The sequence below is a fragment of the Heteronotia binoei genome, chromosome 8 (assembly GCF_032191835.1).
Source record: "Heteronotia binoei isolate CCM8104 ecotype False Entrance Well chromosome 8, APGP_CSIRO_Hbin_v1, whole genome shotgun sequence".
Lineage (NCBI taxonomy): Eukaryota > Metazoa > Chordata > Lepidosauria > Squamata > Gekkonidae > Heteronotia > Heteronotia binoei.
In genome coordinates, this window is record NC_083230.1 from 10,441,876 (window position 1) to 10,467,989 (window position 26,114).

The 26,114-nt window shown below is 43.4% G+C and overlaps 1 protein-coding gene across 16 annotated transcripts in view; it reads left to right on the top strand.

The window, feature by feature from the left end:
* KIF21A (kinesin family member 21A) overlaps positions 1-26,114 on the top strand; it is a 188,248-nt gene that overhangs the window by 110,208 nt on the left and 51,926 nt on the right. For 6 of the 16 annotated variants that reach the window (XM_060244749.1, XM_060244755.1, XM_060244759.1 and 3 more), the window contains 10 exons: positions 436-553; positions 1,698-1,886; positions 2,908-3,107; positions 4,414-4,521; positions 4,815-4,883; positions 5,028-5,242; positions 11,452-11,605; positions 12,511-12,708; positions 17,703-17,804; positions 23,687-23,852. In XM_060244749.1, the coding sequence (XP_060100732.1) occupies positions 436-553; positions 1,698-1,886; positions 2,908-3,107; positions 4,414-4,521; positions 4,815-4,883; positions 5,028-5,242; positions 11,452-11,605; positions 12,511-12,708; positions 17,703-17,804; positions 23,687-23,852 (1,519 nt within the window). Of the gene's footprint in view, positions 1-435; positions 554-1,697; positions 1,887-2,907; positions 3,108-4,413; positions 4,522-4,814; positions 4,884-5,027; positions 5,243-11,451; positions 11,606-12,510; positions 12,709-17,702; positions 17,805-23,686; positions 23,862-24,311; positions 24,333-26,114 lie in introns of all 16 variants that reach the window. The other 10 variants (XM_060244745.1, XM_060244751.1, XM_060244757.1 and 7 more) reach the window with 3 other exon arrangements.

Here is a 26,114-nt window from a genome sequence, read left to right on the forward strand (position 1 = left end):
AATAGGGAGTGGGACTCTTAGATATGAGGGAAGCTGCAATACAGAGATCCTGAAATATAGTTCATATTTACCTAGGAGTAAGCCCACTGTACACATTGGGACTTCTGAATAAATATGCAAGGATACTGCTAGAAGGGGAGGAGGAAGGAAGTCCAGAGTGGTCCAAGTTCTCAGTAGTTTGATCTATTTCTACTTCATCAGGAAAGAGCCTGGATTGCTTGAACTGCAATCCTTCAAAATCTGGAGGGAGCTCATCCATTTCTCTTTATAAGTGACTTTCATAGTTTTGTTTCGTACTTAGTAGCCTTGCTTATCTGCACAGAAGTTTATGTGCCTTAATGAACTGACTAAACTAAAATAATGCTCTTTGGTCATAAAATAAGGAAACTGTGGATTAGTTGCAACCCCCCCCCCCCCCCCCCCCCATTATTGTAGGAAGAAAGTCAGGAGCCCAGTGACCATGAAGAGGAAGAGGAAGATGAAGACGAAGAGGATGATGACATGGAAGGTGTTGAAAGCTCAGATGAATCAGATTCCGATTCAGATGAAAAAGGTGACAATCTCCAACAGTGTTAACAGATGTGAAAAAGAATTGTGGGTGGTTTAAGAGCTAAATCAGATTTTTCCATTGCACTACATTGGTGATGTCCAGTCTAGTAACAGACTGGAGGATTACAGTCTGCAGCATTTTGTGAAATATATTATGCTGTTGCAGGATTAATACCTACTTTGTTTGTCAGGAAGGTCAGAATTGCACAAAACTGGACACTTGCAACCAAAAAGAAATGGAATTTTTTTCCATGCACCGTTCTGCTGCTATGAGAGGTCATTTTAGACTGTCTTCACGAGCAGTTTTCTAGTTCCTATCTCTGTCACTTGAATGTAAAACTTTCTCCCAAGTTAGAATGTATAAAAATAGGACTTCTTCATTTTCCAAGGTAAAGTGTGCCATCAGGTCTCAGCCAACTCCCAATGGCCTCATGAAGTTCCACCTAATGGGGTTTCAAGGCAAGAGTTGAGAAAAAGTACTTTGCCATCACTTTCCTGTGAATCGCAGCCACAGTGTTTCTTCGTGGTTTGCCAACCAAGTGTCAACCCTACTTAGCTTCCAGGCTCTGACAAGATTGGGGTAGTTTGAGCCATTAGGGCTTCTACTGTCAGTTTTCTGTCCAACATCAATAACATCTACAAGTCCTGCAGAACAATCTTAAGCAGAGTTACACTCTGCCATGTCCGCTGAAGACAGTGGGCTTAGAATGACATGACTCTGGTTAGGATTGCTTTGCAGATGTTAATTGCCATTGTGTCCTTCAGTTGCATTTCCCCTCGCTGTGTTATATGCATCTGTTGATCCCACTACTTAGTGAGTTCAGACTCCTTTGAATCTCACAGCAGCAAGTACTGCCCATAAAAACAGATATTGATTGGTGTATTGTTTTTATGACAAGCTTCTGTGATTTAAAGGCTTCCTTCTTGGATGATCGATCCCCAGGAAATAGAGGTTAACATAAATATATCTGGAACGACTGATCTAAATACGTTTGCAGCCATTTTGACATCTGATAGTAGTTCTGTGATGCTATAGCTTGCTTATATTAATAAGACCATGTAAGTTGTTTTTTCCCGGAAAACTAATCAAGAGAGGTAAATATCACAATTTTTAAACCCACCCTGTTATACTTTTTCTTAATTCACAGCGAATTATCAGGCAGATTTAGCAAACATCACATGTGAAATTGCCATAAAGCAGAAACTTATAGATGAGCTAGAGAACAGCCAAAGGAGGCTTCAGACGCTGAAAAGACAATATGAGGAGAAGCTTATGATGCTGCAGCATAAGATCAGAGATACGCAGCTTGAAAGAGATCAAGTGCTTCAAAACTTGGGTAAGAAGAAGACCGTGGCCTCTTAAGAGGCCTTGGTAAAAGGAGTATAACAGGGTGAAATGTTAATAACAGTTCAGATCTTGGGTCCTTTTGCCCTGACCTACCTCAGAAGAAGGGTTGCCTGCTCCAGCTTTTTAGAAATTCATGGAGATTTGGGGGCAGAGCCTGGGGAGGGAGCTCAACAAGGAAGTGATGTTATAGAGTCCATCCTGCAAAGCTGCCGCTTCCTCCAGGGGAACTGATCACTCTACTCTGTGTCAGACGTGGAACTTCAAACAGAGACGAATCATTTTGTAGCAAAATTAATCGATTTATTTGAGAACAATCAGTCTGGTTAGAAGCAAGTTGAGTTTGATAACTCTCAAGGCTATGCCTTGGGCTTTTGTACATTTCAAAGAGGAAAAACAATAAAATCATTCTCACACCCTCAGAGACAGTTGATGCTTCCCATACTCTCTTATCTCCTTCCCCGGGAAGCCACCCCGCTGGTTACCTTGGACATGTTAACTTCAAAGGCTCCAGATGTTCTCTGTACCAAGTGTGAAATTCCTCTCCTTGCGGTCAGTGATTGCTTTGGGTTTGGAGGCACATTGCTGTTCTCACGGTTAGTAGGGAACAGGGGTCATAGCAAGTTACAAAATGGGGTTAGTCATGTCAAGCAGTTACATCTATAGGTTAAACCAGTAAGCCTAAGTTACACGTCTGACACTCTGGAGGTCAGTTGTAATTCTGGGAGAACGCCCACCCCACTTGGAGGTTGGCCACTCTACTCACAAGATTATAGCAAGGTTAAGTGGAGTAATCTCCTATCAGTGTCCCTTGTGCTCCTTGGTATAAAAGAGATTTAATTTAATGACTCTTGGAGATCGACTTGTGGACTCCCCCTTTTCGTATACGAGCCTTGAACAGTAGTAGAACTGAAAACTGACGCCCAAATGAAATTAAAAAAAGAACTTTTGACATTAGAATTAGGCATTAGGCGTATGGGCTAAGGATTTATTTTAAAATCTGCTTTCATTAGGTTCAGTGGAATCCTGCTCAGAAGAAAAGGCAAAGAAGGTTAAAACTGAATATGAAAAGAAACTCCAGTCCATGAATAAAGAGCTGCAGAGGTTGCAGGCTGCACAGAAAGAACATGCACGATTGCTTAAGAACCAGTCTCAGTACGAAAAGCAATTGAAAAAGTTGCAGCAGGATGTGGCAGAAATGAAGAAAACAAAGGTAAGGGTTAGCACAGACAAGGAAAATGGAGGTTCATCCCAGTTCATAAACCTTCATAAACCTCCTCATTTACTGAACTGGTTCATTTTTGTGATGCACTACCTCCCTCCTTCCTGCTGGGGGCAGCTCCCTGTGGTCAGCAAAATGAAAGGGAGGAGAGAAGGCCTTGCAAAAGCCATTTAAGGGGAATGCTTGGAAGTGAGGGGGGAGAGGATTGCTGAAATGGCTTGCATCTGTTTCAGCCTATTTCAGGTTGTAATGGATTCAGGCCATTTCAGAAATCCCTCTTGCTCCTCCCCTCTCCCACTTCCCAGCATGAACCTCGTGAACTTCTAAAACCTCATGGAAAGGAATGGGCGTGAACCTCCGGTTTGCAAGCCACAAACCACCAATGTTTGTCATGAAATTAGGTCTGTGATGAGGTTCGTGCCCATCCCTAATAAGGATTTTTAAAAATATTACATAAACTTGAATACAAGTAGCATTAACCTGGAAGATGAATGACAGTTATAGGCATAATTTTTTTCTGCTAAAAATGTTGACAACGAGTACTGGGAATTATAAATACTACACTTTATGACAAACGTTAATCGTCTTGATAGAATAGAGTAGATGCAAGCACTGTTTGCTGTTACAGTGGTATTCAGAGTTTGATCCTACTAGCTTTTTGCTGGAAAAATGGAGGAGGGGTGCACCTATTGGCCACTGAAAAAGCAATGCTCGGGTTCATGGTGCCCACATGGATAAAATCTACATGGGATGGGAGATTCTTTAAGAAAATGAATAGGACAGGATTGAGCAGAAAAGCTAGTAGGATCCAGCCCACCGTTTCCATTGGGGAGCTGTTTATCTGTAATGTCTAACCATGCAGTATGGAGAATTTCAGCATACTTGTGCTTTCCCCATGTGTGTGAGTGGGCAAGATGTGTGCTGTGTATATGATGGTAGACAGTTATTCTCTCCCCACAGTAGTTCATTTAATGTAGCAAGTTTATCAGTTGGTAAGCATTCATCTCTGTTTACTTGGAGTAGCTGCAGACTCTGAAAAATTTATAAAATCATTAGCTTGTTTACTAGCTGCTTATTGGTTCCAAGGTAACACTAAACTGTAACAAAAAAAGCCCACACTTTTATAGCATTAATGGCCAGGAGAAATATGGAGATACTATAAGGAATGATGGAAAATAGTAGAGGGTTTGTTTTGGGTTTTTTTGCTAGTGACAATGGGGCAGATATTTTACAGAGAGGGTTTTTTGTGAAATTAGACTGCTTGATAAAGGCAATTGAATAACAAGTATTCATGCAGGTTCGCCTGATGAAGCAAATGAAGGAAGAGCAAGAAAAAGCAAGAATGAATGAATCTAGAAGAAATAGAGAAATTGCACAACTGAAAAAGGAGCAAAGGAAAAGAGAGGTAATGCATAGATGAAATTGAGCAGAGTATAACTTCTACTGTTTGTGTGACCTGAACTGATTTGTGCTGTGCTGTTTGCTAGAGTTCCTGGATCTTGTGCGAATCCTCGGGCATGTCGATCATGAAGTGTTTCACAGGATGGCAAATGCATTTCCTTACGCTCTGGGAAGGACATGTGCATGGAGAATTGTGCATGGAGGAATCTTCCATGAAATCTAACCGGTGGTTTAGTTTATAAACATAGCACATGATGGGGCTAAGAGTATTTAATCTTGATGGCTCTTTTTTTACAGCATCAATTCAAGCTTTTGGAGGCTCAGAAGAGGAATCAAGAAGTCATTCTGCGTCGCAAAACAGAAGAGGTACCAGAATATTTTAGAACACTATTGCAAATAGTGTTTAGAACTATTATTGCAAATTATGATATGATACTGTTGTGATTTATAAACTAGCTGTGACTTTACAGGATTGTTGGGGGGGGGGTGTTGTGTATGTGACTGTTTTAGGTTACCGCACTTCGACGCCAGGCAAGACCTTTATCTGATAAAGTGAGTGGGAGGGTGAGTCGGAAGCTGAGTTTGCCGGAACACCCAAATCAAGAACAGTATTCCAGTGTGTCATCAATAGAGAATGAAGGATCAAGAGCATCATCACAACAGAAGATGCGCATACCTGTAGCCAGGGTCCAAGCAATACCAGCAACCACAACCAATGGAACTAGGTAATGTTGAATGAACAATTCATTCTCCTTTTAATTTTTTAAACATAAATACAGACTTAAAGCTTAGAGAAGGCTTTTTGCCTTGACTCTATTGGTGCTACTGCTTTATTTTCTGGTCCTTATATATGGCTCTTTTTTTGAGGCACTGCAACGTTTTTGATGCAGTTTGATATAAACATTCTTTTATCTGATTATGACACTGGAAAACTTCCTAACAAAGTACCCTTTTTGAATGTTTTTTTTTTTTTGTAAGTAGGACTTTGTGCATAAACAACTGGGGATAACATCTGTTGCTAACTTTGAAGGTATATCTGAGATGAGTGTGAATTGACAATTATGTTGTATCAAGAAAATTATTATACTAATTTTATCTATTGGATTCAAGTTCCATTATTGAGACCTTTTACCAGTTCCATCATATGTAAAACCGGAGGGGGGGGGGCGTTGTAGAAAAAAGCCTGCTAGAACTCATTTGCATTTTAGGCCACACCCCTGGTGCCAAGACAGCCGGAACTGCGTTACTGTGCATTCCTGGTAAAAAAAAAAGCCCTTTATAAAACTAGTTGTTTCTTGCTTATGAAAGAGGAGAACTGGTATCTTATCAATTTGAACAGTGTTCTGTAACAGGAAAATTTAAGTTTGAACACTCATGTTCTAGATGCAAATAGTAATGGGAAAAATCTTAACTTGCAGGATTCTTAGAGAAGCATCATAGTATGTGGCTTTTTGCCTTGACTCTTGGTGCTGCTGCTTTATTTTCTGGCCTGTATAGATAGCTCGGCAGGGAAGGCGAGGTATAAATTGGGCAAATAAATAAATATCGAATAGTACAAAAGTATGTTCTTATTGTGAACAGATTTCGGAACTGAAGGTCTTCCATTGCAGTGAATATAAAAAAGGGAAGGTGGCTTGAGATTTTCTCAGAAACAGAAAGCTGCTATCCATCTTTGGGGAAATTGTTACCTTTTAGTATATTTTATGGCATTCTCTCTGAAATAAGTTTATAATACCACTGAACCCAGCAATTTCAATTTTTATGTATTTGGTTCAATTTCTGTCCCTCCCTTCCCATGAATAGGCTCAGGGCAGGTTACAACATTGGTTATAAAACATTAAAATCAGACTTTAAAAACTGTATAATCTTTCATCTCTATTAGTTGAATGGAGATGGCTAAATCCATTGAGGGATTCCAGATGGTAGATGCCCTACCCTAAGCTAAACCAGGCAGGGCTTGTCATCCAAAGTCTTAAAAAATTGAAGAGCTTATAGTTGGTGATCACAGGGGGGGCCAGAAGGTGTAGCAGAATAGCTCTGTCTTGCAGGCCCTGCAGAACTGTGGAAGGTCCTGCAGGGCCTTCATCTCTAGTGGGAGCTCATTCCACCAGGTTGGGGCCAGCGCTGAGAATGCTCTGGCCCTGGTTGAGGCTAAATAGGCATCTTTTGGGCCAGGGATCTCTGGTAAATAAAAAATGTAGACCTACTCTTTTCTTTCCTCTCTTCAGCTCTCCATTAAAAATATCCTCTCCAAGAGAAAGAATCTTTTATTTTTAAAAAGAAAAACTTACATTACAACAAAGTGTTAAATAACGTTATTTCCTGATTTGAAACAACTTATCCTCCAAAAATGATAAACTATCTATTATGACAATATTATAAATATGAAATCTAAAGCTTGTTGAAATAACAATTCTTCTTTGTGGTCTCTGTGCAGTCCACACACTTGGGTTGTGCATGTGCGCTGAGCCAGACCTCTGAGTTTTACAGCTTCCTCGAATGCTCTTTTGGCCAGCTTACTCCCAGCCCTGGGGATCAGGCTTGCACCTTGCATGCCTGGAGCTGAGAGACACCACTGTCCCATGAGCTCCTTTCTGGCCACTGCACCACCTATACTTCCTCGTCATTGCTCAGCATCAGAACTGGTTCAAAGTGTTTTTTCTTTCCTTGTCTTCAATTTTTATCTTCTCCAGCTTTCTTGACTTTAAAAAAAAAGTCCTCACCTCCCCTTCCTTCCCCTGGTGCCCACAGCTTATGGAAGGGACGGTGTACTTTAAGAAGTGCGAATCTTGCAATTCTAAACTCCTGGGAGAGGTTCCTAGAACTCATAGACTTGCCTACGTTACTTGAAGTTCAGAAAACAAGGGAGGAGAAATCAGGCTGTTAGACTTAAAAGTCAATTAATGGAATCCTCATTTGGCCCAAACGTCAAGGTCGCAGCCTCTACTGCACCCCCCCTCCCAATGAGGGAAGATTCGGCATGCTCTGGAAGCTTGGCCCTGCGTATTGTTAAATGGAAAAAGGACAAGTCCATGAAGCTGGTCTTGGATTCAACACCTTCAGATTCAAAGTTAAAACACCTATATCAGACCCTGGCACTAACTGTGGTGGCACCTGTAGTTATCATTGGACTGTCATCTCAGACTCCATCCACCCAGCAGGGGTGCTCCAGTGGAACTCCCTAGTGACACCTCGCAACCTCCAACTGCACCAATTTCAACTGTCGCAACTGGTTCCATACTGTTGGATTTCATTCTTTTGGGTTAGGAGATTATTCATGTTTCTTCCTGTTTGCCTTCAGTCCACTCTCATTCCTCTCATAGCGATTGGGAACATTCTGGATTCCATACCAGTTGGTCAGATCAACAGTCATCTTATCATTCCTATACGAGGATATGACAGACCTCTTTCCAGAGATCAACACTACGCTTTGTTTCATCACCATTTCACCCATCACTATGAAGTTTTACCAATCTGTTGCTATGCAGACTCTGATGCTGACTTGGTCTGCTCCTTGATGTAGGGATCCATCCATAGACATGATCACTGGGCTCCATTTCAGATCTCGCATGTGAGGCACCATCTCTCCTCATCTTCTTCTCATTCCCCTCACCATTCCTCATATTGGAACTACTCATAAGAACATAAAACATAAAAAAGAGGCCATCAGGCTAATGTTGGAGAAGCCATGTTGGATCAGGCCAGTGGCCCATCCAGTCCAACACTCTATGTCATACAGTAGCCAAAAAAACCCAGGCACCATCAGGCGGTCCATCAGTGGGGCCAGGACTCTAGAAACCCTCCCATTGTGCCCCCCCCCCCCCAGCACCAAGAATACAGAGCATCCACAGACAGAAAGTTCCAACAATACGCTGTGGCTAATAGCCACTGATGGACCTCTGCTCCATATGTTTATCCAATCCACTTTTGGACTTGAATTCTGACTAGTCACCATGACTTTCAACGTTCCTTTTGGGTCACCACTACCGAGAAACTCATCACTGTACTATTCCACCAACTACTACTCCCCCCCCCCCCCCGCTGCCAATTTAAATTTTATTGAATTTTTAAAACTTAACTGACATAACAAACATAGGGGGTTTCATTCCAAGCATTACGACCAATTAGTGTGTGAGATCAACATATGTATCCATAAACCAACATTCAAACAGAGTTACAAAGGAAGTAGTATATTGATGACGCCATCTTTATCAAATTTACATTTTAGGTTCCCTGAATAGTTAATGAAAAGCTAATGATCCTTATTCTAATACCAGTTTCAGTGTTTAAAATACTGATAAGGAATAGAATAAACACATTTATGTAAACAACCATATATTATAATCTGATCTATTTGGTAGAACATTTCTGAATTTAAGATAAACCATAACTGGATCCCATAGTATTGCATATAGTTAGTTGTTGTTAATAGTCAATAATAGTCTCCTAAAAAAAATACATTTTGAGTAATTTGAGACACAATGGCTCTGTTCACACAGCGTGTTGAGTCCGCGTTAAACTGACCTGATGAAATGTTGAAGGCAGTGGATGGCAATCATAAGTGAGCTGACAATCTTGGAGTCACCAACCCTCCCAACACAGCACCAAGCAAAATCCCAACTGTGGAAGCCCCAGCCATCTAAACCCAAAAGTCACCACCAAATCGGGACAGCTGGGAAAGGAAATTTTTTCCCTCTAAATGGCAAACACAATCTTAGTCATACAGTCAGAAGCCTATGTCATCCACTTCCAGGAAGCCTGTTCCACTAATGAAGTGGTCTTTTTGACTTCCAGATTCACACTATGAGCACCCCTGTACCTACCATCACCCCACCCTTAGGGACCTGACTGCAGCCCTTCCTTTCCAACTAAGAGGTCAACCTAATAACAGACAACTGGATCTTCACCATCATTTGGGTACACCATAGGGATTGATTACACACCACAAACTCCTCATTTTATGGTCACTCCTCCATCTCCTAGAAGAAATACAAACTCTGCTTGCAAAGGGGGCTATAGAAGAAGTGCCTCAGTCTCTTCATCAGAAGGGCTACTACTACTAGTACTTTTATTGTACCAAAGAGAGGTGGAGGCCAGCAGCCTATAATAGATCTCAGAGTTCTCGATTGGTGCATCAAGAAAACCAAATTCTGTATGGTAACGCTAGACCATTTTGCCTGTCCTCCCTTGACAAGTTTGCCTGACATCCATAGACCTAAAGGATGCATATTTCCACAATACAATAAGTCCTCCGCTCCATCGATATTTACCATCTTGGCATGTCACGATCCCATAGACAGACAACCACTCTTTTTCCATTCTGTCTCCAAAACCTTCATGAAAGGTATGCTGCATCTTCACCCATCATTGAAAGTGATCCCACCTGATTGGAACCTTTCCCTGGTTTTTGCCAAGCTCATGTCAAAACCACCTGAATTATTGGCACTTGTTAGTTTCACCTACTTTCTTGAAAGATGGCATTTCTGGTGGCCATAACTTCAGCTAAAAGAGCTAGTGAACTCTGTGCTTTTAGGCTGGACCCTCCGTTTACCATTTTCCATCAAGATAAGGTGGTACTCTGCCTTGACCCATTCTTCCTCTCTAAGGTGGTGTCTCCTTTCCATATGTCACAACCAATAGTTTTACCAGCTTTCTTCATCACTCCACAAGATGATGTTCAGTGTGCCTTGTGCACATTCGACATCTGTTGGGCATTGGCATACTACCTGGATAGAATGAGCCTGTTTCAAAAGGACCTCTATTGTTTCTTATTCCAGTCATAACAGAGGTCACAAGATTTTTCCACAGTGCTTCTTGAAGCGGGTTACATCTAGAATATCTCTGTGCTACCAACTGGCAAAGGTACCCTTACCTGCACAACTTCATGAACATTCTACAAGGGCCGTCAACAGCTTTCCTGGCTGGAGTGCCCCTAGAGGACATTTGGCATGCAGCCACATGGTCTACTTCCTCCACCTTTGTGTCTCACTATGCACTTAGATGTCCAGGAATGCAAAGATGCTTCTTTCAGTCAGACAGTGCTGAAAGCAATCTTCCACTGACCCACCGTCTGCAGTGTCTTCCAGGTAAGTGCATCCGAGACTCTGCAACAGTTACATGGTGTAACTTATTATTCTTTGTAATTCCTTCTAGCACCCACCATTCTGCTGCATCATAGCTTGGCAGCCGCCCAGTGGACTGCACAGAGATCATGAAGAAGATAAGCAGGTTGCTTACCTGTAACTGATGTTCTTTAAGTGGTCCTATGCAGCCACACACAGACCATCCTTCCCTACTGCTGGCATCTCAGTCACTTATCTTATTTGATGGGATTTACTGGCAGCAGGCAAAAGGAACTGGTAGGATGGCGGCTTCTCTCAGCGATAGGCAAGTGTGGTGCAAGCCTGCTCCCCAGGGCTGGGAGAAAGCCTGCCAGAACAGTATTCAAGAGAGCTCTAGAACTCCAAGATCAGGCTCAGTGCAGGCGCACAACCCAAGTGTGTGGTCTGCACAGATGACCACTTGAAAATCATCAGTTACAGGTAAGCAATAGGTAACACTCAGTGTGGTCCAACTGTACAAGTCTAATGTCATATTTAATTCCTTTCTCCAAAATACAAAAAATAAAATACAAAAAGGTTTCCAGTTATCAGAAAAATAACCTTTTTTAATGCAACCTTATCTTAGCTTAACAAGTTCTGGCAATGTTATAGTTTTACAATATCCCAGATTTCTTGAATCCAGAATTTGATTGTGAGATTTTTTGCTAATAGTAATTTTGCAGCTGTAATCGTATCAAGAATTATTCTTATACCAACTTTTTGGACTATGTGCATTAATTAGCCTCAGTAAGTCTCCAAGGGACTGGTACTGAATATGATTGAAAATGTATATTATATCTTTTGAACAATATAAATCTTGGGGTTGCATACAGGAGCAAGTATCAAAGAAAAACAATGACCACAAGAATTTATTCATCCAAGGCAGCCCGAATGAAGTGGCAATTACTTGAACGCAGAATCACTGAAATAATTATGCAGAAAATGACCATATCCAACATGGAGACAGATATGAATAGATTACTTAAGGTAAGGTATTCACTATGCATTTAATAGGAACCCATTTAAATAGTTTTTATTTGGGGGAGAAAGAAATTATTCATCAGTTATCATTTATATTAATACATTGTGTGCCCTGGCAGCATTTTAAGACTTTGTCAAATTCTAGAGGAAATTGGAAAAAAGGGTTACCATTTCCTTCAGCAGTCTCTATTCAGAAATGAATGTACAAAACTGGGTTGAAAGAAGCCTTGATTATAATTTCCCCCCCCAAACTTGGGCACCAAAATATAAGTTTAATCTTTGCATGACGTGGGAACGCAATGTACCGTTGGTCTGGGCTGTAGGGCTGAACAAATCCTCACAAGTGGAATAGAATTTTCATGTCCCCTCAAAGCTCTTAAGAACATGAAGAGAAGCCACACTCAATCAGGCCAATGACCCATCCAGTCCACCAGTGGGGCCAGACTCTTCAGTGAAGTCTGGCCCCACTGTCACTGACTTGGATCCTGTGGAAGATTTCCATGGGCAGAAAAGGTATATCTTCACTTTCCCCCAGTGGTGTTCATGGGGGTCTGGTAGATTCAGACCACTAAGTGGAGGATAAGGCTGCATTCTTATTAACCTGAGAACAAATCTCATGGGACTTGAAAATAAATATGCCCTACAGCCCAGACCAACGGTACATTGCATGGGATGTAAATATGTCTTTGAAACAGCACTGAAAATGATTGTAACACTATTTCTGTCAAAACTGAGCTTTATGAAGACCAGTTTTTATAAAGGCTGGTGGTGACAGAAGTAGCATTGCATTCATTTTTAGTCCCGTGCTCATGCAATAAAATGTCGCTCATCTTCTTTTCCACTACAAAATAGTTGCATGGCTGTTTTTTCCCCTAACTTTCTCATCCCACCATGTACTCTTCCAACTTCAGCAACGTGAAGAACTTACAAAGAGGAAAGAGAAGCTTTCGAAAAGGAGGGAGAGAGTAATCAAAGAAGGTGGTCTGGATGCTGATAAAAATGTTCACAACATCAGTGAAGAAATGGAGTCACTGACAGCAAATATAGATTACATCAATGACAGTATTTCTGACTGTCAAGCAAATATCATGCAGATGGAGGAAGCAAAGGTACCTCAGCTGAGATTTTGCAGAAGTATCAGTCTCATGTTAGGGAATTACATTGTTTTTATTCATAGGTGCATTTAGATTAAAACATCAGAACCGGATTTTGTTCTTTGATTGTTTTAGAAAATATTAACTCTTATTGATTATGATTTCTCATAAGGCCAATACCATTTTAGCTTCCTGTCACATCCCACTCTAACCCTGGGGAGAAGGAGAGAGCTCTTGGAAGGCAGCTGCAGAACAGAGGGAGGGGCAGTTGGGTCTCCGACAGTAGATAAGGAGCAGACAGGCAGAAGGCCAGTCAGGAAGTAAGCTTTGGGAGTGGTCATTAGAAGGGGGATAAAAGGTCCCAGTAAGAGGAAACAGAGAGGGAGTCAGCTTGCTGACCCAAACAGAAAGCTGGGAAGGAGAGTAACCAGCGAGGTCTGAGTCCCAGCAGTAGAGAAACCAGAAGCTGCTTGGAACTCTGGTGGAAGTACCCAGGGATATAGCAGGTAGCACTTGCTGGAACATCAGTAGTCTAGCTCAGGGGTGGCCAGCGGTAGCTCTCCAGATGTTTTTTGCCTACAACTCCCATCACTTCCAGCCAGCATGGTCGATGGCTGGGGCTGATGGGAGTTATAGGGGGAAAACATCTGGAGAGCTACAGTTGGCCACCCCTGGTCTAGCTGCTTCAAGACAGGGCTGGATCTAGGGGGGGCTGAGTGGGTAGCTTGCCCCCAGCACTGCCTGGGGGGCACCAAATTGGGTGCTCCCTGTGAGGGGGAGCAAACAAGCAGCCCTGCAGATTGGATACTTTTGCCATGGCAGCAAAGCTGCCCCACACCCCCACATCTGCCTCCCTTCACATTTAAAGAACCTGTCATGAGAGATGGAGCCCATGAGAGATGGAGAGAGGGAGCCCACACCGCTTCCTTCAGGTCTCCCTGTTCTTGCCACCGCTCTCCCAAGCCTACCCTCTGACCTCCCTGCCTCCCAGTACTCCAATCTCCCTGTTCTTGCCACTGCTCAGGGAGAGGTCTGCAAGATCTCCTCATAGAATCATAGAGTTGGAAGAGATCTCCAGGGTCATCTAGTCCAATCCCCTGCACAATGCAGGAAACTCAAAAATACCTCCCCCTAAATTCACAGGATCTTCATTGCTGTCAGATGGCCATCTAGCCTCTTTAAAAATCTCCAAGGAAGGATGGCCTACCACCTCCTGAGAAAGTCTGTTCCACTGAGGAACTGCTCTAACGGTCAGGAAGTTCTTCCTAACGTTGAGCCGCAAACTCTTTTGATTTAATTTCAACCCATTGGTTCTGGTCCTACCTTTTGGGGCCACAGAAAACAATTCCACACCATCCTCTATATCAGTGGCCCCCAATCCTTTTCACCCCGGGGCCAGTCCGCCCATCGCAGCCCCAGGGCCAACAGGATGGGGGTACCAAATTTGGCAGCCCCCCACTGCGTCCCCCTGCCCCCCGTCGCGCCTTCTCCTCCCCGCCCCCCACAGTGCCTCCTTCCCTCTCCGTTTGCACAAGTTTAAGGGGAAGGGGGGAGCACCTCCCCGGCTCTTTAAAGGCCAACCCCCCCCCCCCGATCAGCTGACCCGTGGCAGCAGGTCAAGCAACCTGTTGAAAAAGCCACACTGCCCTTGCCTCCTCCCCACTTCCTTCCTGACGAGAATACAACCTGTGCTCCCAGCTCCTTCACCTTCTGACCCAGAGCCACATAGTCTTTTCTAATACGTTCAGGGCCGTGACAAGCAGTATCATTCGTTCCCATGTGGATTAGCAAGAAAAGATAATAATCTGTGGGCTTGATAAATCTTCCAGTCCTTTCTGTCACATCCTGAATGTGTGCACCCAGCAGACAGCAGACCTCTCAGGAGGACAAGTCCAGTCGGCACACTTTGGGCTCCACCCCTCTGAGCAAGAAGTCTCCAATTACCACCACCCTCCTCTTCCTATATTTGGGGAGCAGAAGCTCCAGGCTTCTTATCCACAGGATTCTGAGAAACTTTCTTCAAGCTTCATGGAGACTGGGGAAGTAGCCCTTGTTCCAATGGTTCAGAATCAATTAATGTGGGGAGATCTGGGACGTACTGCTGAGCAGCAGAGGCTCAGAACATCTCCTGATTTTCCTGCTCCTTCGGGTTACATTTTTCCACAAACCCTCCTCCTGTGTTGGGTTCTCTTCCAATTTGCTAATGCCACTTCCTCTTCCTCCTCTTGTCCTTTCAAGAGCGTCTCATGGGTTCTGTCAAGAAAATCCTCACCTTCCTTTATGCACTGCAGTGTGGACAATCGTACCTCCAGTCCCCGTATCTTCTTCTCCAGCAGGGCTACTAACTTACACTTGCTGTAAGTGTAATTGCTGCTACTCTCAGGTAGAAATACAAACATCCCACAGTCTTTACACGTCACTGCCTCAGCTCCCTCACCAGCTATGCAAGCCCCCGACAATCTGACCTGCTGCATTTTGAACCTGTTGTGGTTTCCCATGAAGATACAAGGGCCTCAACAGAGCTGTAGATGACGCTCTCAGTACCTCCTGAGGAGCATGGACTCCATTTGAATCCATTAACCACTGAGAGTAGGCCGTCCTAGTCCTCTATGGCAGCTCCCACATGATCGAATGTGCTCCCCGATAACATCAGAGCCCTGCGGGACCTCTAACAGTTCCGCAGGACTTGCAAGACTGAATTTTTTGACTTGCTTTCAATGAATAACATGAGACAGCTGCCATGCCACAGACCTGACAGTCTCACCTGATACCACTGTACTAACACCATGAGTGCCATAACCATTAAAGATCTTAGATAGCTGCTGATTATTGTGGTAACATTGCTATCTTATTGTATTGTATTGTTTTAAGTTTTATATTGTGATGTTGTTTTACTGGTTGTGAGTCGCCCTGAGCCCATTGAGGGGAGGGCAGGATATAAATCTAAATAAATAAACAAATAAATCTGCATATTCCAGCAGATGAATTATCTTCCAATAAGGGCATGCAAAAAAAAAAAAGGGTATTTTGGGGGTTCGGGTATTTCTATATTCCTGAATCCCAATATTGGTATGGTATTGGGATTCAGGAAATATTCAGGATTGCCAATTTTTTCCAGCTCCATTATATCCTGTGGGGAACATTATAGTCAATAGCCTCCATAGGCATTAATGGAGAATCATTCTGGGGGTCTCTGGGGCTGGGGGGGGGGACTGTTTTTAGAGGTGAAGGCACCAGATCTGCAGCATGGCAATTCTGTGGGGCCCAGAAGAAGGTTTTCCCCATCCTCCATTGTTTCCAGTGGAGGGGAGAAAGGCATTTAAAGAGAGGTGGCCCTTTAAATGCCTTTTGCAAGCCACACTGTGAGTGAACTCTAAAGCAGCAAGTTCACCCAGAAGCCTGAAGCAGCGAGTCCATCCAGAACTCGCTGCTTTGGCGTTTACTCTTAGCGTGGCTTGCAAAAGGCACGGAGGGACAAAAGGCATTTATAAAGAACCTTTTTTTTCCTTCCATGCCTTGCAAAAGTCTGATCCTGGGCTGGCTCCTCTTTGCAGCTTGGTTTGAACTTAGCTGCAAAGGGGAGCCAGCACCTGCTGATTCTTTCTCGCAGCTTGGAGCTACAAGAGAGGATCAGCTGGGGCAGCACGGAGGCGGCTCCTGCTGGCCTGGCCGATCCTGGGCTGGCTCCTTTTGAATCTCAGTTTAAATCAAGATGCAAGAGGAGCCAGTCAAGCCCAGCTGAGACAGTGCAGAGCTCTCAACTCCACATCGCCCCACGTGATGGTCACACTGACCTGAATAAAAGCAACAAAAAAACGGGGTTGGGCTCAGAAGAAGAAGAAGAAGATATTGGATTTATATCCCGCCCTCCACTCCGAAGAGTCTCAGAGCGGCTCACAATCTCCTTTCCCTTCCTCCCCCACAACAGACACCCTGTGAGGTGGGTGGGGCTGGAGAGGGCTCTCACAGCAGCTGCCCTTTCAAGGACAACCTCTGCCAGAGCTATGGCTGACCCAAGGCCATGCTAGCAGGTGCAAGCGGAGGAGTGGGGAATCAAACCCGGTTCTCCCAGATAAGAGTCCGCACACTTAACCACTACACCAAACTGGCTCTCTCAGCTTAAGTAATACCCAAAAGCTATCTTATTGGTATTTGGAGGGTGTTTATTCAGTTCAGTTTATACTGAATGCACACCTCTAATCTTCAACCCTCCCAGTAAAATCAACAATTTAAGTGCTTGTGCTTTTTACAGAAATAGATATCCAGCATAGGCCACTTTTTATGTGTTGGTCCCATCACAATCTGGGACAATCCAATGGGTGTCATGGTAGTCATAAAGTCCTGAACGTGACCTGGCAAGATGACTGTGCATGCATGTTGAAATTTCCAAGAGGATCCTTTGACTCTTCAACACAGCTCAGCAAGAGCATCCAGTGGCAAACTAGGAGAATCCCAGAAGATCCCAAAACTATCTCTAGTAGCCATCACATAGTTAAAATTGGCCTCCATTTGCAGCCATTTTGTGCTGATCAAGAAACTAAGGGCTGCGTGCACGCCAGCTCAGTGTTGGAGAGGGAACGTATAGCTGGCTGGTAAGACAGAATGGGCCGTATCCGATTAATCTCGTCAGGTTTGAGTCAAGCATGCTGAGGTCTACCTGTTTTGTGCACACAACAGGTATCGTATTGCTCACAGACCTATCATTGCAGAACGCTGAGCTTGAAGTAGAGGTATGCAGAAGAGCGTCTCCACTTGGGTATCTCCAGATGAGATGGCGCTTAGACAGGCAGTGGGCACTACCACTGTGGTTCTTTGTCTTTCCCTACTAACACTCTTCCCACTGCCATATGCACCACCTGAATTTCTAAAGAGTCAAGCCACATTATAAATCATACACCAGCCAGCTCACTAAAGCCTTCACCTCTCCTCCTCTTAATGCATATGGAAGCATGTAGCATTCAGGTGATTTTCCTAACTGCTTTGTTTGTTGTCTTCTATTGTTCATGTAGGAGGAAGGAGAGACTCTAGATGTCACAGCTGTGATCAGTGCCTGCACTCTGACAGAAGCTCGATATTTACTTGATCATTTTCTTACCATGGGCATTAATAAGGTAACACAAAAAGCAACCGTATACATGTAATTTTTCGAAAAAAACCCCCACAAAATACTGTTTTATATTCAAAATGCTGGCTTGGATCCTGTTGGAATTTAACGTGTGGTAAGATTTCCAGCTGCAGAATATGGTTTTATCTGCTCTCACTGCAACCCACGATGCTGCAACTGAGAGACAGTAGACTTCCTCAGGGCTAAGAGGAAAGGTGAGGAACAAATATTTTAATGCATAAATGAACATTGTTGAGGACAATTGGAGGGATGAAGCAGGAAAGGGGGACCAGTGAAAATTGGATCCTGGCACCATGTGCACAAATCTGTGTGACGGGACTAGGGATGAGCACAAACCAGCTCACAAACTATGGTTTGTGATGAATTTTGACGTGGTTCTTGAACTAATGTTTGTGGCCAGTCAACTGACATGAACTTTCCAGCAGTTCATGGAGGTTTGTGGTGGTTTGTGAATTAATACATTTACAGACAGACTGTCCACAAACAAAATGTTTACCAAACTTCAAGGCAACAGGGGAGGGGAGTAGCATTCTCCAGCCTTGGAAACACTATTGTCAGTTCAAACAAGTCTTGTCAGTTCCCCCCTCTTTGCCAGTGTTCCTTCTGTGTTCCCTTCCCATTTTCTTGCACAGAGTCTGCAAAATCCCCTTTGCTTGGATTTGCTGTGACTCTGTGCTTTGAGAGCACTCCTTTTAAGCTTGCAATGCCAGTGGCACTGGGTTCTGCTGGGCATTCTGAACATTGTAACTGGTTGTTTTGGGCTTGCAAAATCTTCCTCTCCCCCCCCCCCCCGCAAGCTTGGATCTCTTGTGACGCTGTGCTTTGTGATCAGTCCTTTTAAGCTTGCAGTTCAACAGTGGCACTGAGGTCTGCTGAGCATTCTGTACACTTAACTGGTTATGCTGGGCTTAAAATCCCCCTCCCCTTATTTGGATCATAATCCTGTATTTCACATCCATCTTGTTGAGCTGGCATTACCACAGTGACACTGGATTCTGCTGGGCATTAGTACATTGCCCTGGTTCTGCTGGGCTTGCAACCTCTTCCATAGTTTGGTGTGTGATTCTATGCTAGATATAAGTCCTGTTGAGTTGGCATTGCCACAATGACACTGGATCCTGCTAGGCAATCTTTGATTACACTGGTACTGCTGGGCACTCTGTACATTGCTCTGGTTCTGCAGGGCTTGCAGGTTGTCCCTCTTCAGATTCTACTGCAGAGATTCTCTGGGATATTGATTGTGTTCTGCTGGGTTTCTGTTGCCCTTGCTTTTTTGTTCGGGTTTTTTCTCAATTGGAAACAATGGAGGGTGGGGCACCTTCTTTGGGAGGCTGTAACTCAGACCCTGTAGATTCAATACTTACCAAATTTAGAGGGTAGGTAGAGGACAATCAGGTGGAGATCCCCTGCAAGTTTGGTGTGTCTAGCATGCCAGAGGCAGTATTCTACCACATCACAAACCTCATGAACCTCACTGGTTTGTTTGGCAGCTAAAAGTTCATGATGGTTCATGATTTGCAAACTTGATACTCCACAAACCAAGCCAAACTGTATTTTCCCAGTTTGTGTCCACCCCTAGAGAGGACCAAATGCGTTACTTGGAAAGTGACTAATAGGTATTTTCTGTACTTACTGCTAAGAACATAAGAGTCCTTCTGGATGAGACCAATGGTCCACCTAGTCTAGCATCATGTCTCACACAGTGCCAACCAGGCATTACAATATTGGTCATTTTATTCTCAGTCACCTTCCTAATAATCCCTAACCTAAGAGTTTGCCTTTTTTTTGTCCCAATGTGCATTACTTTACACTTAACCGACATTGAACTTAATTTACCACGCTGTCTCCCACCAACCCAGTTGGTGGAGGGCCTGTTGAGGCTCTTCATAACCAGCCTTGTTTTTTACCATCTTGAATAATTTTGTGTCATCTGCAAACTTGGCCACAGCACTACCCACCTCCAGTTCCAGATATTCTATGAATAATTAAATAGTACTGCCCCAAACACCGATCCTTGTGCAACCCCAGTGCTTACTTCCCTCCACTGTGAGAACTGTCCATCGATTCCGACTCTTTGCCTCCTGTTATTTAACCAATTTTTAATCCATAAGACCAACCCTTATCCCATGATTGCTAAGTTTACTCAAGAGTCTTTGGAGAAGTATCTTGTCAAAAGCCTTTTGAAAGTCTAGTTATATAATGTCTACCATTAACTACTTGCTTGTTCACTTTCTCAAGGAACTCCCAAAGGTTGGTGAGGCAGGACTTCCCTTTGCAGAAGCCATACTGATTTTCCTTTAGCAGGCTTTTTTCCTCCATGTGCCTAACCATTCTGTCTTTGATTACAGTTTCTACTAATTCGCCTGGGACATAAATTAGGCTCACTGCCCTGTAATTTCCCCTCTGGGTCCCTTTTTAAAAATTGGCGACACATTTGCTGCTCTCCAGTGATAGGTTACAAATGCAGGTTAGTAGTCCAACTATCTCACATCTGAGTTCCTTAGAAACATTTGGGTGTATGCCATCAGTTCCTGGAGACTGACCAGTTTTTAATTTCCCCTGTAGGTCTAGAAATTCATCTCTTCAATTTGACTTAGTTCTTCAGATTCTCTTCTTGAAAACAAGGGCTGTGACAGAGATTCTTGCCCCACACTTTCCACAGTGAGCACAAAAGGTTCTCTACCATCTCCCCATCTTTAGCAACCCCTTGATTCCTTTGACATCCAAAGAACCCATTGTTTCTCTCGCTGGTTTCCTACTCCATATATATATAAAATGTTTATTGTTAATGCTTTTAGCAACCCAATTCTCAAAATCCTTTCTTGTGTGCCTAATTATTAACTTGCATTTCTTTTGTCAGAGTCTGTTGTTAACTTCTGTTCAGTTCATTGGGGCAGTCCTTCCACTTTAAAAAAAAAAAAGCCTCTATACTTTTACAGAGGTTGTGAACTGGCAGAGACTGACCAAGAGAGAGATCTAGGGGTCATGGTAGATAACTCACTGAAAATGTCAAGACAGTATGCGATTGCAATAAAAAAGGCCAACACCATGCTGGGAATTATTAGGAAGGGAACTGAAAACAAATCAGCCAGTATCATAATGCCCCTGTATAAATCGATGGTGAAGTCTCATTTGGAGTACTGTGTGCAATTCTGGTCACCGCACCTCAAAAAGGATATTATAGCATTGGAAAAAGTGCAGAAAAGGGCAACTAGAATGATTAAAGGTTTGGAACACTTTCCCTATGAAGAAAGGTTAAAACGCTTGGGGCTCTTTAGCTTGGAAAAACGTTGACTGCGGGGTGACATGATAGAGGTTTACAAGATTATGCGTGGGATGGAGAAAGTAGAAAAAGAAGTCCTTTTCTCCCTTTCTCACAATACAAGAACTCATGGGCATTCAATGAAATTGCTGAGCAGTCAGGTTAAAACAGATAAAAGGAAGTACTTCTTCACCCAAAGGGTGATTAACATGTGGAATTCACTGCCACAGGAGGTGGTGGCGGCTACAAGCATAGCCAGCTTCAAGAGGGGATTGGATAAAAATATGGAGCAGAGGTCCATCAGTGGCTATTAGCCACAGTGTGTGTGTGTGTATTGGCTACTGTGATACAGAGTGTTGGACTGGATGAGCCATTGACCTGATCCAGCATGGCTTCTCTTATGTTCTTATAGCTTCCTTGACTTGCTTCGCTAACCATTCAGGCCTTCTTTTATACTTGGCAGGGCCTTTCCTCACCTATGGAATGCATTCTATTTGGGCTTCAATTAGTGTAGTTTTAAATAGCTTCCCAGCGTCCTCTAGGGATCTGACCCTCTTGTGTTTCCCCTTCAGCTTCCTTTTTACCATTCTCCTCATTTTTGTAAAATTTCCACTTTTGAAATAAAGTGTGACAGTTTTGGACTTCGGGGGTTACTTTCCATTGGCCTGAATGCTGAACTTAATAGAGCTGTGGCCATTGTTCCCACTTGGTACAATAACCTCTACATCTCTCACCACATGTTGTGACCTGTTCTGATACCTTTTTGATTAGCCACCAGCAGCCTGGTTTCCTTTCAGTTCACGTGAAGACTGTCTCTTTTGTACAGGTTTGGTTTGTCCCAGAAAGTTCCCCGGTGCCTAACAAATCTAAACGCTTCCTCTCTGTGCCATTTTCTCATCTGTACAGACCCCTCATCTGCACCTATCTAGCTGATCCTGTATGTGGAAGTGGCAGCAGTTCTGAGAATGCTATTTTTAAGCTCCTGGCCTTTACCTCTTTGCCCAGTAGCTTAAATTTTTCCTCCAGGACCACATGACTACATTTTCCAATTTTGTTGGTGACAAAGTGCACCATAATTGCTTATTCCCCTTCAGCACTACCAACCTATCTAGACAGCACATGATGTCAGCACCTTTGCACCAGGCAGGCAAGTCACCATGCAGTCAAAATGCCTGTCATAGACCCCACTCTGACTAGATGAACATATGAAGCTGCCTTATACTGAATCAGACCCTCGGTCCATCAAAGTCAGTATTGTCTTCTCAGACTGGCAGCGGCTCTCCAGGGTCTCAAGCTGAGGTTTTTCATGCCTATTTGCCTGGACCCTTTTTAGTTGGAGATGCCGGGGATTGAACCTGGGACCTTCTGCTTCCCAAGCAGATGCTCTACCACTGAGCCACCGTCTCTCCTCCACTCTCTATATTTCTAATGATTAAATCACTCACTACCAGAAGCCCACCTCCTCCCAGTTCTCCAGGAGTATCCACAGTATGAGAGAATATCAGTTTGTTACCCAAGGAAGGGGTCCCTTCTGAGGAATCACATCCCTCCTCTTAGACTGACATGACACCCTTTGACCTCAAGGCACTCATTCTCCACAACTTGAGAACAGCCATCAGCACATGAGTGGGACTGCTCTGGTAAGTCCCTGAGGGTCTCTTCCCCAAACCTCTCTCTCTGCCTCAGCCTTTCCAGGTTGGCAGCCCTAGCCTCACATACCTGCTCCCTGAGAGACATGAATTCCATGCAGCGAGCAAACACACACAATTTCCACCAAGTGGGTAGATAATAGTACATGTGGCACACTCTGGAAAACACTGGTTAGCCCCCTGCTCCCTTGCTGGCTTTCTACCTTCATAACTGGTAAGTGGTTTAAAGGTATTTCGAGTGATGCAGGGTCTCCAGGCTAAGAGCCCTTTGACCCTCACCCTTCAGCTTGTGCCTCTGCCTAGGAGGAGCCTTACAATTCAGAGGCTCACAGCCCGTTTCCCAGCAGCAACAGCAGAGGGTGGAGGTTGCCGTTAGCCCCAGACCCTGCTCAACGAACAACAGACTGAGACAAAAACATCATTCTCCAGAAGGCTGCGAACACCCACTCAGCCTCACACTCTGTCTTCTCAAAATGATCCCCTGAAATGAGGAATTAAAGAAAGACAAATAGCCACTCACCTTCCTGGCAGCTCTCTCCTGGATTCTGTCTCCCAGCCCAGCTGGCTAATGCTTTCAAGACTGAATAAGAATAGAATATTATACAGGAAGAAAACAAAAGTTTGTACAGACTTTGCTGGCTTGTTTAAACATTTCTGAAGAAGAACTAAAACAAAAAAAGCAAAGTTTTGAATCAGCTGAAAATGATATTGCCTGAATGCGAAGACTAGATAGAATTTTAAAGTGTTCTGTCTTTTTCTAGACGTTGAGGCATACTTGGTTTTTTGCATCGTGAGTATACGAGGGCCGATGCCACAGGCGACCATTTTGTATCTTAGCGCTATATAGAACATCGGTCACATTCCAGTGAAATCCAGCAGTCACTAGTTTAGGATGGCAGCCGTAGACTATCGAAATGTTTTATGTAAACTGCATCTGTAAATCTGTGTCTTTCATAGGGTCTCCAGGCAGCCCAAAAGGAAGCCCAGATCAAAGTTCTTGAAGGACGCCTTAAGCAAACAGAGATCACAAGCGCTACCCAAAACCAGTTACTGTTTCACATGTTGAAAGAGAAGGCAGAACTGAATCCTGAATTGGATGCCTTGTTGGGCCACGCTTTGCAAGGTAATTCAGGTATTGTATGAAATAGGAACTATTCTGCATATTGAGGTTGTGTATGTTGCATGTCAAATTAAGTATCTTTCAAATGAAGTATTATGAATAGATGCTGTACTTTTGTATAGTGAAACTTAACATTTGTTCATGGAAAGCTTTTTTTGCAGATATCAGGTTCTAAAGCAGTGAAATGCAGGACACAACATCGTCCATTTTATAACCTGAATTTAGTGCTCATGTATAACCTCATTAAAAATGAAGATCTTTACAAATTGGAGTACTTCAAGCTAAAATGCTCAGCATATGAATCTCATTTGTGTTTCATGCATGTGCTGTGGCATCTATTCTGCTAGCTTTTTAATCTGTTTTGTAATAGAGTGCAGGACTCTCTTTTTCTTATTCTACAAATTGGATCGGTTTTGATTGGAGTGTTGCTTTTTGTTTCCTCCTTGCTGTTGTTTTACACAGACCTAGATAGTGTACCACTGGGTAAGTATATATATAGCTCTTCTGTGTACCATGACGCTGCATGAGATACTAATGATATGTGTACACACTAACTTGCGCATCATAACATGTGAGTGTGTATGCCATTTGCACGTCCTGTTAAAGGAAACGTACTCATTGTTACATGCTTATGGAGTCCTTTTTTCTTTGAGGGATCCCACTTTTTATACAGAATCCTTGTTAACATTTGAGATAGACATGAATGCACCCAGTTGCAAATGTAGTATGAATGCTCCTTCATTGAGGCACTGATACGTTTGCTTTCTCTCACCTTTAATTACTGTAGCTGTAACAAACATAACAGTTTTTTCATACAGAATGCGACACTTAATCGTCAGTTCATTTTAGCGGTGCACAGATAACAGCTTCTTGTACAGCTAAATGCTTCATAGGAATTCATCTAATCAGGCTGTGTCATTCATTTAACTGATGTATGCTATAGTTGATAAGTTGCGTGCTGCATAGGTAAGTGCCTATTATTCATCAGCGGTGCTTGTCAAATTGCTAATGAGTAGAATATATGTTTATGTTTGAATACTGGAAACGCTTCTCTTCGGCTTTCCAATGTTTTTTCTTTGGAGAAGATCAATACAGAGTTTCAGCTAGAAGGCGAGAAATCTGACGGTCAACTTTGCTAAACTTTTTCTTAGGAAAGAAGTTGGCTTTCAAGCTTTAAAACTGGATTTCAGTGACTACTCTGTTGTGCGTGCGCAGACCTTGTACAGGACTTTTATGTTTTAGTTTTGTTTCCTGATAAGCAGTGAATTCTAACATAGATAATGTTTGACCTTGTGTATGGATGTTACATCTAACATCCAGTAATACCTTCAAGAATAAGGAAATTTTCCAAGGTATAAGCTTTCATGAGGCAAAGCTTACCTTGTTTCATTTTACAAAGTAAGCTTTAACTCATGGAAGCTTATACCCTCAGAACCTTAACATGACTGTCCGACAGGTACAAATTTGTCATTCAATTCTCTGTGAGGATTTTGGCCCCGTTTGAAAATTCTGGTCTGAAAGAGTTTCTGCCTCTTAAACTGAGGTGGTTGGCAGAACCCCTCTTCAGATGGGAGTTTAGTCATCACTTTCTACCATAGCAGTAGGAACAGAGAAGAAGAAGAAGATGATGATATTGGATTTATATCCCGCCCTCCACTCCGAAGAGTCTCAGAGCGGCTCACAATCTCCTTTCCCTTCCTCCCCCACAACAGACACCCTGTGAGGTGGATGAAGATATTGGATTTATATCCCGCCCTCCACTCGGAAGAGTCTCAGAGCGGCTCACAATCTTCTTTCCCTTCCTCCCCCACAACAGACACCCTGTGAGGTAGATGAAGATATTGGATTTATATCCCGCCCTCCACTCCAAAGAGTCTCAGAGCGGCTCACAATCTCCTTTCCCTTCCTCCCCCACAGCAGACAGCCTGTGAGGTGGGTGGGGCTGAGAGAGCTCTCACAGCAGCTGCCCTTTCAAGGACAACCTCTGCCAGAGCTATGGCTGACCCAAGGCCATGCTAGCAGGTGCAAGTGGAGGAGTGGGGAATCAAACCCGGTTCTCCCAGATAAGAGTCCGCACACTTAACCACTACACCAAACTGGCGCTCAGAGAAGAAAACACATTAGCTCAAAGTTTGCTTCTAATCTCTCCTCAGGTAAAACCTGGTTGCTATGGGGGACTGGGAAGTGAGGAACAATACTGAAGATATTTTTGTGCATAGTGTAGTAGTAGGATTCAGGAAACTTATAACAATGGCTGAGATAAAA